At 36.7% G+C, this 16,097-nt stretch overlaps 1 protein-coding gene across 1 annotated transcript in view; it reads right to left on the bottom strand.

Annotated features, from left to right (window-relative positions):
- Positions 1–16,097, bottom strand: part of Lin28b (lin-28 homolog B) — a 91,483-nt gene that overhangs the window by 34,681 nt on the left and 40,705 nt on the right. The window contains exons 3-4 of the mRNA XM_059272950.1: positions 6,239–6,423; positions 4,765–4,836 (exon numbers count right to left, since the gene is read on the bottom strand). Of these exons, the coding sequence (XP_059128933.1) occupies positions 4,765–4,836; positions 6,239–6,423 (257 nt within the window). The remainder of the gene's footprint in view (positions 1–4,764; positions 4,837–6,238; positions 6,424–16,097) is intronic.

Genomic DNA, 16,097 nt, shown 5'->3' with positions numbered 1-16,097 from the left:
ATAGGTCAGGACAGACAGACCTCAAAGGCTCTGGCCTATCAATTCATGCCTGAAAGATTTCTCTGCCACAATAGGAACCTACTAAACAGCAAATTCCTAAATCTAATCACACAAGTATCAGGGTGAAACAGTTATTTATTGGAATTTGTCGATTTACATCTTTTCAAATACCTCTGGCACCTAAATAGCATTTTAATTTTCTTTTGGAAATAGGTTCTGAGATATAATAAACATGAAAATAATACCACTTACGGACTTCTTAAAGTAAAACAACAAAGTCTAAGCATGCCTTATTATTTTCAGGAATGCTATTAAGATTTCAAAAGACACACCACCAGATTTCCGGGGTAAGGGAAGACCTACCAGTACCCAATTTGTAGCTCTCCTGTTCTAAGAGTGAACAAGGGCATCATGCAAATATTTTCCATGGGATAAATAAAACATACAACTCTTCATTAAGCAATGTCTGCCAATTTTTCTAACCTTGGATCTCTTCTAAAACTTTCTTACAAATTTAAAATAATTTGAGCCCACCAAATCACAGTTTTGTAAAAATTAACTATCATACATCTCATGTAAAAACCAGGGTCGTGTGTGTGTGTGTGTGTGTGTGTGTGTGTGTGTGTGTGTGTGACTCTGAGTTGAGTTTAAACCAGATACCATATAATTAGATTCTATTTATACTCACTCTGGTCTTTTTGACCATAAAGACAGCATATCACAATGTGTCATTTTAATACTGGACTACCAGGAATGCCAAACTCAGAATCAGTGTAAATAAAAACCATTTAATTGTACCAAATAAAGGAATTCCCTGAATTTCCACTCCAAAAAAAAAAAAAAAAAAAAAAAAAACCTTTGCAATTAATATTCTTTAGAAACAAAATACTACTTTAAGTTATATAGAAGATGAAAAAAGTACTAATATGCTGATATGGATTAAAAAATCAAATATTGAACCAAAATAATTGGAAGCACTGGCATATTCTCTCAGTTACTTTTAAAAATCTAAATTATTTTTTACGCATTCAAGGCACGGCTGTTAGAAAAGGCTTCCATTATCATCCAGTGTGTGGAGGGTCAGGAGATGGGAGGTGAAGGAGAACAAAGACAACAGTCACTCCACTGGGTGGAAACAGAGCTACAAGAGGCAAAAGAGAAACTGTGAACAGAGAAGTCCGAGAACTAGATAGTATACCCACAGATCCATCTTCTGTATGTGAATTCACTACAAATGTTCTGAAAAGTTACATGTACTAACTATTTAGTATCAAGTCATTTCATCTGTACAAAGATTTCTAGACCATTAGTCTCACTGCAAGTCTGTTTATTCATTCCAAACATCTGCAAGTATAAACTAAAATTTCATAATGAAATAGTTAATTCCATAATGTAATTTGACAATATTAATTCGTGTAAGTATAATGGCAGTCAAAACTATCATTTTATTAGTCTACTACAAATTTAACTGTTAAAATTGACTTTTGTTTTCATCGTAAACTGTGTTCTTTAGAGAAAGGTACCAAGACTAGGCTTTAAGAAAAAACCATAAGGTCTCCAATTTTTCATTAGCCACCTTCATTTTATAATGAGGAAAACTATAAGGGGTTTTGTCTCCTTACTCTTCTGAAGATGAACATAAAACAAACTAAACAGTAAAAACAAATTATTTCATCTGAAATTGTAAGAAATCTTTTCTAACGTGGAAGATTTAACCATACAGAATGAACACTCTTCATTTCAACAGACAGTATTTAAACAGTTCATATGATTCATAAATGAAAATAAATCAATCTAAATGTTAAACTAAATATAAAGCTAACTCTAAGTGGATCATTAAGTAAATGCAAAACATCTAACTATAATAAGAATTCTCTTTTTTATTTTGTTTTGTCGAGACAGGATTTTTCTATGTCACTCTGGCTGTCCTGGAACTTTCTCCAGGCTGTAGACCAGGCTGGCCTCAAATTCAGAGATCACTTGTCTCTGCCTCCCACATGCTGATTTTAGAGAGGGAGGCCACCATGTCCACCTTTTAAACAAAGGATTATTTTTTGTTTTGTTTTGTTTTTTTCGAGACAGGGTTTCTCCATGTAGTTTTGGTGCCTGTCCTGGATCTTGTTCTGTAGCCCAGGCTGGCCTTAAACTCACAGAGATCCACCTGGCTCTGCCTCCCGAGTGCTGGGATTAAAGGCGTGTGCCACCACCGCCCAGCAGCAAAGGATTCTTAAACATGACATCAAACAAAGGTTAGTTAAACTGTCCTCATCAAAATAAAAACTTTTACACTACAAGATTATCTACAAGAGAGGAAAACAGACTATAGAATAAAAGAAAATATTTAGAAAAAGTTTATCTGGCAAATGTCCTGTATCATAATGTATATTAAAAGCTCTCAGTAACAACAAGAAAATAAACATCTCAGTTTAAAAAAAAAAAAAAGGCAAAGACAACCAGTTCGCCAGAGGATAAAGTCAGCAGCGTCAAAATGCCTTGGACAATGTTCGGCATCAGCAGCCATAACCACAATACACCCTAATTACAACCATGACCACCACATATATGGGGTAGCTGAGCTTATGTTCAGTTGAAAACATCAATTACTGGCAAACATGCATAGCAGGTGGTTTGCACACTGCTGACAGAATTACAGAAGAATGTGACTCCTCTGCAAAACCAAGGTAAGCACAGACCCACAACCACAGTATATTATAGCTGTTCCACTCCCAAACCCAAGACTAATGTGCATAAAAACTCATACTTGAGTCTTTGTACATTCTGTTCATAACTGCCACAACTGGAAAATACCCAAACCCCTCAACAGATGAATTAGATAGACACTGCTATAGCCTAACAATGGAATATTACCCAACAATATAAAAGAATGAACTACTGACACATTCAACATTGTGGATAAATTTCAAAAGCATGATGATGGAAGAAAAATAAAACATTTCAAAAGGTTATGAAACAAATCTGATCATATGCCACCCACAAAAACAAAACCAGTCATAACATGAAAGCACACATTACTGGTCGCCAAGGTTATATAGACAGGAGCCGGTAGCTATAAAAGGCGGTGAGCAGCTGTTTGTCGAGTGTAACTGCCTGTTCTGAGTAAATCATAATGGTGAGAGGAGCAATGTATGCGTGTGAGCATTCACAGAACTGTGCATAAAAATATAAATTGCTATGACAGTTTGATAAATAAAATAAAATCAATATTCTAAACAAGCAAAACATACAAAAAGGTACCAGTGTTAATTTTTCTCTTAACAAGAATTAACTGGAAGTCTGCCTTTTTCAAGCTTCAGTAAACCAAATCAACTACTGACTGTCATTTTTTAACTACCCAGCATTAAGACCAAGGCCTTGCACATAACAAGGCCAGAGCTTCCCCATGAACCCATCCCCCAGCCCTACCACCACTACTTTCCGTTTTGCAAACTCTAGGTTCAAAGGCAGCTCACAGCAGTGCAAATCTCCACATGTGCTCTCCTCCTGCTTGCACTGCTTGTACACTGGGAGTTCTGCGTCAAGTCTTTGAAACTTCAATCTAACCACACTCTTTCTGTCTACCTTTACACCCTAAAGGCACCAGAAGAATGAGAGGTATGAGTTTTGAAACACTGGGATGAATCTAGATTGTAGTCTGTATTTGTGTACTAGTCCCTTAAAGTTAGATTGAGGTTATTCATCTTCAGCAAGGCTGTCATGGGAGTCATATTGTGCAGTATTCTGTCAGATGCCATATACTTTAAGTATTCCCATTACTGATCATTTTTATCTTTGACCATGTGACCAAGATGTTATCGGACAGACTTCTCTATTTACTTTTGTAATTAGTAAGCATCTTGTTGGAAGAGATGCCTTAAGACTGTAAGTAATCCACTCCTCATCACACTGAAAAATTTTCATTTATTTCTATGTCAGAGCCATTGGTTTCCTCTCCAGGATTTATAATCTATAGAGCTGTTATTGACTTCAGTACTCAAATTTCCATCCTAGCAACACCTCCTAGCCAGCTTCTACACCTGTTTGACAGGCCCCTATCATTTTTTAGATACTGTTCATCATCTAACTCCATCTTCATGTAGGCTAAGAGTAAACCACCCACAATTATAGTCAGACCTCAGAACTGTGCTTTCAATTTCATCTTTAACCCAAAGAGTCACTGCAGCCATGGCCTCCTCTCTCCTGCAGGCTGACTCCTCCTTTTCTATTAAACCACCTCCCATCAACACATACCCATTCTGTTATTTCTTAAACTTTAGAAAATGCCCCCATACTGCATTTGCTGCTTCTGCTTCCTCTCTTGTCCTTTTCTGCTGAACAAGACACACAAGCTTTCATTCCCACCAGTCTGCAGAGCTGTTCTTGTTATGTCCAGTAGTCACTTCTGTGTTGCTAAACAGCTGGTGTCTCGGTCATCATGATCATTATCATCAGCATCTCTGAACAGTCTTCCAAGACAAAACCCTTCTAGATGGCCTCCCACTCTCTTTAACTGCTCCTTCTAAGTGCTAGAATGACCCAGGGCTCATTCCTCTTTCCACTATGGGTATAAATATCATTTCACTGAGTACCGCTGAACTTTTACCTTCAGCCCTAGAACTCGTATCATGTACCTTTCCACTTAATTCATAACCCTCCTGCATATTCATCATGCCCCAAGCCAAGCTGTCCATGTGTTGCTCCTTCTGCGGTTTTTCCCATCTTGGCAACTGGTCCCTCCATCTTTCTTGTTGCCCAGGCCAAACAAACCTTGGAATCATCCTGGACTCTTCTTCTCTCACAGTCCACATCTGATCCATCAGTAAATCCTGCCGTCTCCACCTTCAAAACATATAGGAATTTCGCTCACCATTTCTATGTCTACCACCCCAATCCAAACCACCACAGGAAAAGCATCCCTTATTGATTTCTCAGCTTCCAGTCTTGCTTCTTCAAATTAACTAAAGTAACAGCTGTCAGAAGGTACTTTAAGGAATGTTACAACTTAGATCTAAATGCTCTGAAGAGCTTATGTTAAAGGCTTGGCCCCTGGGCAGCGGTGTTCAGAAGTAGGGTCTTTGGGAAGTGGTTCACTTTAAGAACATCAATGGGTTCATAGCTTAACAGGAAACTGGACTTAAGAAGATGGGGCTTAGTTGGCAAAAACAGATTACTGAGGATGTACCTTTGAGGCCTCTGCCAACTCTCTCTCCTTTCCAACAGTCATGAAGTGAGCAAAATAAATTTCTCCTTTTTAAAGTTAATTTTCTCAAGTATTTTGTCATAGCAACAGAAAGCCAACTGGCATAAAGAGGTACATTAGATTATGAGATTCTGTTGCTTTTTAAACTCATTCTAATGATGTTGCATTTTTCTTTTATAGTCAGAGTTCATGCTGCTGCAGTCAAATGTTACAAAAGACAAAACCCACTGAGGTCCGTAGCTGTGTAACTAAAAAGACTAAATAGTATTCAGAAAACTATCTCACTTTTGCTGTATTTTCTGCTCTAGTTATTCTGGACAGCAGTTTAGAACCAGGTTCCAAAAACTTTCAGAACATAATCTTTGGTCCAGATTTTCAATAGTAAATATTTATTCTAAGGATATAATCAGACAATATTTCAAAAATGTACACATAAGAATTGATACAATGGCGCTGATTTCAAAGCACAGAAAACAGACTCAATAGCCCTAACAGCATTGCTTGTAAATTTTGGCAGATTCATATAGTGAGAATGTATGTAGCTATTAGTTAATGACATATAAGGGATGGTTTAAAAAAACAACAAAAAAACAGTATATAGTTAATGACTTCTGCCTGCATTTGGGATTTCAAGTGACTTTCCCAGTTTTTTAATGTTTGAATTTTCAAAGTGTGAGTTGTCATTTTAAAAACAGACAAAGCAGTAAGCGCACTCTCATTGGAAAAAGCATGTGGTGAATCAGAAAACTGTACACAGAGAGAGGCATTTCTTCTGAGAGGACCTGAGCTCCTCCTCTGGTCCTCCAAAAGGCTGGGGAATGGTAATCCCAGCACTGTTCCACACTCCATGCTAACTGGGCCTCAGCACTCTGAAGAGAGTCCAAACTGCAGGACAAGACTGTCTTCTTGACCCGGTCTCTTCAGCTACAATGATGCCATTTTCTTTCAGCTAGGCTCCATAAAATCCATAAACAACACGGTAAGAAACTTTTACAAACGTTTCCCAAATACAACACACTCACAGGTCAGCCGCACAGTTACCTGTCTCCCTTTGGTTTTCTCTTCTGCAGGGCCTTCCCTTTGGGTCTTCTTTCACTTCCTAAGCAGGGGCTCCCACCTGGTCCTGTTACCCGTATTGACTCAAGGCCTTTGGGGGATTTTTTAAATGTAAATTCCACTGGCTCTCCTTCTTTTAAGCTTCTAAATCCTTCCATGAATAGTTTGCTCTGTAAAGAGTAGGGGAAAGAGAGATATTATGATTATCACTGCTTTTATAAATTATCTGAATAATTTTTTTTTCTTTTTTTTTTTTTTCTTTTTTTTTTTTGGTTTTTCGAGACAGGGTTTCTCTGTGTAGCTTTGCGCCTTTCCTGGAACTCACTTGGTAGTCCAGGCTGGCCTCGAACTCACAGAGATCCGCCTGGCTCTGCCTCCCGAGTGCTGGGATTAAAGGCGTGCGCCACCACCGCCCGGCCCTAAATTATCTGAATAATTTTAAGATTATCAAAGCAAGAAATTCTGTTACCCATTACAAACGTATAGGTTTTGTTTTATTTTACTGAAGTTTGATAAACCTTACAATGCTGGCAGTTAAAAGCCTATACCATTTTGTAAAAAGCAATTTAGTGATACAGAAATGTAAATGTACACATTCTTGTCCCATCCATTCTACCACAAAGGTTCTAGTATAAAGCCAAAGCGATACCACCATCCTGACCTGAGATCAGGCCCCAGGACCATGTAGAAAAGGAGAGAGCTGACTCCAAGCTGTCCTCTGACCTCCACATGAGCATCATAACCACACACACACACACACACACACACACACACACACACACACACACACACGCAATAAATAAATGCAATAACACTTTTAAAAAGAAGATCTTACTATATACAAACAGTATTTTTTTTTAAAGCAACTACAGCAGTGTCTGGTAAAAGAAATTATATCAGCCTTAAGAACATTTTAATCCCATTGATTAAACAAATTCTACTAGAACTATATAATATAATAATATCAAGATTATCTTTATTAAGATTTTTATTTAGCTCTGGGCAGGTAGTTTTTCTGTTACTGCCTTACCCACTGCTCTCTTTGTAGTATGTTAAATAACGTCTTTTTTCCTTTAAAAAAATAAAGGTACTTAGTGCTACATGTATTGATGTAGGAAGACAAACATGTGATATTGTTGTGCCTAAAAAAGAATAAAGAACATGTGCCTACCATAATGTCATCAACAGTTTTTCTTTTATTTTTTGAGATTATACTATATTTATATCATTTCCTCCTTCCCTTTCCTCCCTCCCAGCCCTCTTTGTTATCCTTCAAATTCATGGCCTCTTTCTTCATTCATTACTATTACAGTCAATAATGTTATATTTACTGATACATATTTATAAACAAATCACTAATACAACCTGCCCAGTCTGTATAATGTTGCGCATATGAATATTTTCAGGGACAACCATTTGGTATTGGGTAGGAAACACAATTTTTAAAGACTCATATTTATTTTTGTAGCGATGGAGTACAGACAGAGCAAAACACTACATCATAGAGTCACTTTCTCTACTCTGTTGTAAGCAGGAAGTTTTCTATGATACTTTATTGTGTTTCAGGAATATGTTCTACTAGAACAATTGACTTTTATAACTTATAGTTATTATTTTAAATTTTTTTTCTCAATGACAAAATCATAACCTGGATTTCAAACATTCCTTCACTCTTTTAATATTACTTTTTCTGTCAAGGTGAATATGCTGATTCAAAATGTACTAAGATAATTAAATCACTAGTTTTTTATTTACCTGTCTGGATTCCTTTTTGTGTATTTTGCAAATCCAACTTGGAAGACCTCACAGTTTGCAAGGATTTTTCTGATCTAATGTGGAAGACCTCGAAGTGTGTAAGGACTTTTCTGATCTAACATGGAAGACTCTGCCATTTGTAAACACTTTTCTGCATTGTATAGCAAAAGAAGAAGCAGTTATTGTCTTTTCTGATGATGTATAAACTCAGGCACTTTGTTCTTAGTAACAGCAGACCTGAAAAACAGACTGTGAATGAAGGGTTTGTGCTCTTGTGAATGTGTAAAATGTTATTTCTCCTTGGAACAGCCATCTTATCATATTAGTATCAGAATCTTGGAACAGCCACCTTATCATATTAGTATCAGAATCGTCCTCCCCTACCCAACTATCTCCAGGATAAAAATCTTAATGTAGCTTAATCCAGCAATGTCCTGATTTAGTTTATCAGAGGCCAGAAAACCATGACTTCAAGTTCACAACCCTAAAACCATCTATCTGCTAGGGTTTAGACCTGTTTTGTACCCTGCCCCCAGGAATTCACAGCTCCCAAGCTGGAAACCAGCATGCAATTGCTGGGGGCTGGGCCTGCTAGCAGGACCCCAGGTCAACTGGACTCAGGCTTTCTAGAGAGACTGTAAACTGCAGTCTTTCTGTATTCCCACCATGATGCTGTCTACCCACTAGACCTTTTCCGCAGGCAGAAACAGTGCCCCCAGTACCTGAGTACCTGACTTTGAACATCCTGAACTACGAACTACATAAGCCTCTTTTATGTATAAAATTTGTCTTCATTACAGTAACAGTAAACTGGCTGCTAGATACAGTAGTCTCCCAGTTTGCTTCCCAAAGTTTCCATTACCAAAGGTAACAGTAGTTAGAAAATACTAAATGAAAACATTCAGAAATAAGTGATAAGCTTAAGATGTAAATCAATGAGTAGTGGGATGAAATTTCTGGCATCCCACCCCGTTGCAGAGGATGAATCATCTCTTCAGTATCCTGTGTTCCTACTTCCTACTGATCATTAGTGAGCAGCCATGACGTTCATCAGATCCACCTGACCCCCACAACTGAAATGGCCCCTAAGGAAAACAGTAATGTTGACGATGCAATTATGCTGGAATGATGCTCTAGAGTACTTTAAGTTAAAAGGCGACAGGCAATGACTTAATAAGGGAATAAGAATACCCACAAGCTGAGGTTGCAGAGAGTGACAATGAAGCTAATCTATACACAGCACTGCTGAAAGGAAAGGGAATTCATTGTTCCTTCTCAAACTGCAGAAGTGAGGGCCACAAAGCATAGTGCTTAGTGAGGAAGAAAGGGACACTCGTAAACGACTTAAATAAGGAAACACAGTGTACAGAGGGTTTGGTCCAGTGTTTTCCCTGCATCCTCCTCCAGCACCCAATGGTCATCTTAGAATATATATTCCACATAAAAAAAGGAAACTAACTATAAGTAGCCCAAATAATTACATGGGATGCATAATGATATTACTTCAAAATTTAGTACAAAGGGAGACTATTCTTTGTGAAAATAACATGTACAATAAAAGAAAAAAAGACTATTTCTGGTACAGGTCATGTGACAGTGAAAATTTTCAGGTTGAAGTCTGAATTTGACAGACCTTTTCTGCTGTCTGGTGGAACATGGGAGGGAAAGAGATCATGACTAAATCATCTCTGTTAAAGCCATCTGAACAATTCTAAAGCAGCTTTTCTTTCCTCCCTTCCCCCTAAATCAAGCTCACTTACTGTAAATCAGGAGAAGTGGAGTTAATAGTTGACTATCGACTACAGAACTGAGGAACAGCTGTTTAAGCCACAGCTCTCCCAAGTTCACACTTCGTTTCTGTAACAAGCGAAGTCTACAGTATATTGGTGTACTTTTACCAACTTAATGATTGTATTCTTCATTAAGGTAGGCATGGTTTTTAGTTTACACTCAGGCCTAAGGATTCCCAGATCCAACCAGGTGGCAAGAGAGAAGAGACTGCCACCAAGCTGTCCTCTGAACACCATATGGCATGCCCACATACTACACACACACACTATAAAATTCTAAAACAAAGTTTTTTAATCACCATGTCTTTGTAATTAAAGCGAAATCTTAGCAAATATACTGTTTAAATATCAAAATAACTCAAATATAAATGGTAAAGATTTGCTGAAAGGGAGAATTATATTATTTTATGTCAAAATCAACCTTTAACCCTGATTTACTAATTTTTATGAATGGCTCCATTGTTTTAGACATATATTGTTACTGATCTTGTGCATACTTAAGTCATAACCTCTCTTTCACTTGTCACATCCATCTCACTGGATTGCCATTCCCTATTTCAGTCCCAGTATCTTCTACTACAATAAGTATAACAGTTTCTTCAGAACTCATGCAGCACTGAGTCTCCTCTCTGATGCCCTTGAATGCTGTCTCTCAATTAACTCCACCTTTTAGACTCAACTCAGAGTTTTACTGCCTTCTTAGACTGTAGGTTAAGAGCACTTACTACTCTAGCAGAGGACCCAAATTCAGTTCCCAGCACCTATACAGCAGCTCACAACCCTCTGCAACTCCAGTCCTAGGGGATCCAACATCATTTGGTCAGCACTGCATGTACATGGTGTACTTACATGCATGTGGCAAAACACCCATACACATAAAATAAAAGTAAATATTTATTATTTCAGATAAAAAGAGGGAAATGTGGAGATATATTGTGTACCCTAATAAACTTGCCAGAGGATCAAAGGACAGCGCTAGCCACTTGATAGAGGTCAGGCAGTGGTGGCACACACCCTTCCATTGGAAGTAACACGTAAACAATTTCCTCAGTCTATAGTTTACCATTACGTGGATGACATTTTACTAGCTAATTCAAATGTAGATACTTTAGAAAGAATGTTTGAAGAAGTAAATAAAATTTTGCCTTGTTGGGGACTACAAATTGCTCCTGAAAAGATGCAAAGGAGATTCTATTAATTATTTGGGATATAAAATAGGTCTACAAAAAATTAGACCCCTAAAGGTGCAAATAAGGAGAGATCGATTATGGTGTCCAACTTTCAAAGATTATTAGGAAACATTTCCAATCTACGGACCACTATTGGGGCAAAAAATGATGAACTCAGTAATTTGTTCAAAACCTTAGAGGGTGACGAGGACTTTAATAGTCCAAGAGAATTATCAGCTGAAGCTGAGAGAGAATTGGCTTTGGTGGAAAAGAAAATACAGGAAAGACATGTGGATTGTGTGGATCCAAAGCTTGATTGCATTCTGGTTATTTTACCCTCTAAGCATTCTTCTACAGGAATTTTAATGCAGAGGGAAGATATTACATTGGGATGGATATTCCTACCAAATAAACTTAAAAACTTATGTGGAAAAGATCTGAGTAGATTTTAAAAGGAAAACTGAGACTCCGTCAATTAGCAGGAATAGACCCAGCAGAAATTGTCGTACCTTTAACTAATGATGAAATTGACAAATTATGGACAGTAAGTGAACCTTGGCAAAGATCTTGCAGTAAGTTTTTGGGAGAGATTAACAGCAAACAGCCTAAAAGCAATAGAATTGAACTTATACAGAGAGCTGATTGGATCCTGCCTCAAATTGTACAAGAAACACCAATATCTGGATTCCTTACATTTTATACAGATACAAACCAAAAGGGAAAGTCAGGTTACAAATCAGAAAATTTAAATAAAGTGGTTCAAAGTCCTTATAATTCTGTCCAAAAATTGGAATTATATGCCATTCTGATGGTATTAATGGATTTTTCGGAAACTCTCAACATAGTTACTGACTCTCAGTATGCTGAAGAATGGTCTTACATATTGAAACTGCTGAATTTATCCTTGATGAGTGAGAATTAACTTCATTATTTATTCAATTACAAAAAATAATCAGGAATAGGAAGCATCCTTTATATATAACTCACATCTGATCCCATATGAGTCTGCCAGGTCCTCAAGCAAAAGGTAATGATGAGATTGATAAAGAAATGTGCTGGAGGCCTCAGAATTTCATAAAAAAAAATATGTCAATAGTAAAGTTTTAAAAAAGGATTTTTCCATAACCTGGCAACAAGCCAAGGAAATTATATGGAAATGTCCTACTTGTTCTTTTTACAGTCATACTCCACTACCAACAAGATGTAACCCAAAGGGTACTCAGAGGAATAAAATCTAGCAGATGGATGTGTTTTACTTTGCAGAATTTGGAAAATTGAAATATGTACACCACACCATTGATACCTATTCAGGATTTCAATGGGCAACTGCTCTGAGTTCTGAAAATGCTGATTCTGTAATCATGCATTTGCTAGAAGTTATGGCCATCATGGGGATACCTGCAAAAATTAAAACTGACAATGCTCCATCATATGTCTCTGTTAAAATAAAACAGTTTTTTGCTTATTACAATATAAAGCATATTACAGGTAAACCACATAAACCTACAGGACAAACAGTTATAGAAAGATCAAACAGAACTCTAAAGGATATGCTAAATAAACAGAAAGGGATAACAAAAGCCCCCAGAAAGAGATTACATAATGCTCTATTAACTTTGAATTTTCTCAATGCTAATGAGAAAGAAACAACAGCTGCAGAGAGACACTGGATAACAGAAAAAACTACAGAATTAAATCAGCCTGTATACTTTAAAGATGTGCTGACCTCAGAATGGAAAACAGGATATGTATTACGCTGGGGACGAGCTTTTGTTTCTACAGGGGAAGAAAAGCTATGGATACTATCAAAATTGATAAAAGTTCAATTTGAACAAGAGAGACTTGTAATTAGAAGAGGTGATAGTTCATCAACCAGCATGACCATTCAATTTAAACTAACTTATACCACTAACAAATGCTTTTCATTTGATCAGATATAACTTGCCAAAAAAGAATCTCCCCAAAGTTAGAGTTAGGGAAGGTCTTTGTTTTTGTCTTTCAGGAGAATGAAGGCTAAGGTATCTGAAGAACACTGGACAAATAAGAAATATGAAGAAAAAGTTCAAGTCATCCAGAAAAAATGTCCCAAGAAAAAGAATAAATTGGTCTATTGGTATATCACATATCTAACAGGGTAAAATTTCGTAAGTCTTTCTAAATGTTTGCTTCTGCTCTTCTCTACAAACACATAATGCAAATGGTCTTCATGTAGTCCCAGCTCAATTAAAAATTAAAGCTGGCTTTGGAGTTGGAGCATGGCTCTCTCCTTCTCTAAACCCAAGTATGCTTGTTAAAAGGAAAATCCAAAATCTGTTTCATGTCAGAAGAGCCACCTGACACGGGACAGAAGAAAAATCAAAATTAAGGGATTATTCTATTGCCACTAATCTCATAATTCTTTGGTTTTGACTCTTTAAAACTTTTCTTAAGGAATGAATTTTATATCAAAATTTATAATACATATATATATATATACTTTTAAAACTTTTGTCATATATTAATGGTCATATAGAGTACTAACTAATTCTAGAGAAAAGGCTTCATCCAGCATCCTGTACATGATTTTGGGTTTGAGTCTCTATCAGTTTTCTGCAGTGAACCATGACCACGCCTAACAACGACTTTGAAGTCTCCAAAAAGATGATGGGGCCCCACAACGACGATTTAATCAGGATGATGACAATACCACTGAGCTGACAAACACCACTCAAAGATTGGCTTTGGACTACAAACTGCTCAGGACAATTTCAAGAGATGGCTAGCTGAGATGATCCAGATTCACAGACCACTTATTTAAGGACTTGAGACAAGCCCTGCATTTTCCCATTATGCAGAGACTGAACAACAAATGACACAGCTACCTCTTTCAGGATTTGACAATTAACCTCAAATTTTTCTTTTCAGGGTCCCCTAAAAATGCATTTGCCCCCAGACAGCAGGAAGTAATTTTAAGAACACGATGCCCACATTCCCAAGAGGTGGGGTTGGTGATTTTTGGTGATTCAATGGATTATCGATAATTATCATTGTTTGGGATGGTTGGTTACAAGTTTTTATTGCTAATGGTCAGGATAAAGACTAAGCAAAGGAGATTAGATTTAGGGTTCTTGTTTGAAAAAAAAAAGAAAATACAAGAAAAAAAAGAGGACATAGATGTGATAAAAGGTAGATTATTGAATCTACTCAGAAAAAAGAGAATATGGATATGATAAGATAAAAAGGCAGATTATTGAATCTATTTTTAAGAAGCAACTAATAGTTTTAAATATTTTACATTAGATTGGATTCTTGTATATTGTATACAATTTTTGTATATTGATACAAATTTGAGATTAATTTTGTTAGAAAATACTCTACATATATTTCTAATCTTGTTCAAGGTATTGTACCTATACAGCTCACTTAACAATGTAATGCAAATTGCTAGTCCTTGAAAGTTATTACCAACTAATTAGGATATAAAGAAATGCAAGTGGGGCTGGAGAGATGGCTCAGAGGTTAAGAGTGCTGACTGCTCTTCCAGAGGTCCTGAGTTCAATTCCCAGCAACCGCATGGTGGCTCACAGCCATCTGTAATGAGATCTGGTGCCCTCTTCTGGCCTGTAGTCATACATGCTGTATACATAATAAATAAATAAATCTTAAAAAAAAAAGAAAGAAATGCAAGTTAGTATTTAGTCACCTATTACAATTGAACATGTAGTCAGGTTAGGTATGTTTTTAAGGTCAAACAGATATTTTAGATAGACAGGACATCTTCAAACACTTCAGATCTACAGAATATGGCATCTAAGATATTTTAGTAACATAGCCTCTTTTTTTTTTTATATGAAAATGAGACATATCTGCTCCTGGCAGCACCAATTTTCAGAGAAGATGATGGGCATTTAAGAAATTCCTTATAGTTTACTTTCTTTGTGGCAAAAGTTAGCCACTGGGCAAGAAAGTGCCCTTACATCGATTGTTGACAGTATGCTGTCCAAATGGACAAGACACAAAAAAAGCATTGCCAAGACAAGGTAGGAAAGCCCTTTAGAAAATCCTGCTTCACAGATGAGACCTGTAGGCCAAAGATGGATGCCCCAATGTTGCAGAGGAACCTTGAGAGATGTCCAGGCAGCCAGCTGTTTCTGTCATTTCTCACATTTTTTGGAAGTCACTTGTTTGCACTTTCTGCTTACTCAGTTAATATTATTTCCTTCTCAGTTCTCTGAGGGAGTTGAAGACTAGGTAGTAATAGTTTTCCTTGTTAAGAAAATCAGAAAAGAAACTTACTACAGAAGTGTAAAGTGTGCAAGTTTGAAAGACATCAAAAGATAGTTTTCGGTTGGTAATAAAAGTTATGATAGAGAGTGAATTAGGCATAACATTTTGTACTCACCAAAATAGAATAAACAATGGAGTATTTTTTCTGAATCTGTCAAATTTTAATGGACTGGACATTGTTAATGTAATTCTTGGCTGTATATATTGTGCGTATTTATTGTACTTATTGGATATGGTTTTTTTGTATTAGTTATAGCCTTCTTTTATTATTTTAGACAAAAGGGGGAAATGTGGTAATGTATTGTATACCCTAATAAACTTGCCTGAGGATCAGAGGACAGAGTCAGCCACTAGATTAGAAATAGAGGTCAGGCAGTGGTGGCACACATCTTTAATCCCAGCACTTGAGATCTCATGCCTTTGCTTGGGAAGCACACACGCCTTTAATCCCAGGAAGTAATATGGCAGGGCAGAGAAAGGTATATAAGATGTGAGGAAATGGGAACTCTCTCTCTTTAGACTGAGGATTTTGTAGAGGTAAGAACTAGTGGCTGGCTGTTCTGCTTCTCTGATATCAGCTCTCACCCTGATATCTGGCTCTGGGTTTTTTTTTCTTAAGACCATCTAAGATATGAACAAATAAATATTTATAAAAATATAGTGTAACAATTTTTAAATCTATACATAAGAGTTATATAAGGCAAAAGTTTTGGTGTTTGTGCTTATATTTTCATTATACCATTTCTTTGATAAAACAAAAAATACTTTATGTAAGAGAGAACCACAACTATTGAGTGAATAAATGAACAAAGGAATGAAGATAATTTAGAACAAAATGCTAACCTGCCTATAAGAAAAATTTCA

Source organism: Peromyscus eremicus, chromosome 8b, assembly GCF_949786415.1.
Source record: "Peromyscus eremicus chromosome 8b, PerEre_H2_v1, whole genome shotgun sequence".
NCBI lineage: Eukaryota > Metazoa > Chordata > Mammalia > Rodentia > Cricetidae > Peromyscus > Peromyscus eremicus.
The sequence above is the reverse complement of the archived record's forward strand: the minus strand, read 5'-3'. Positions and strand labels throughout refer to the sequence as shown.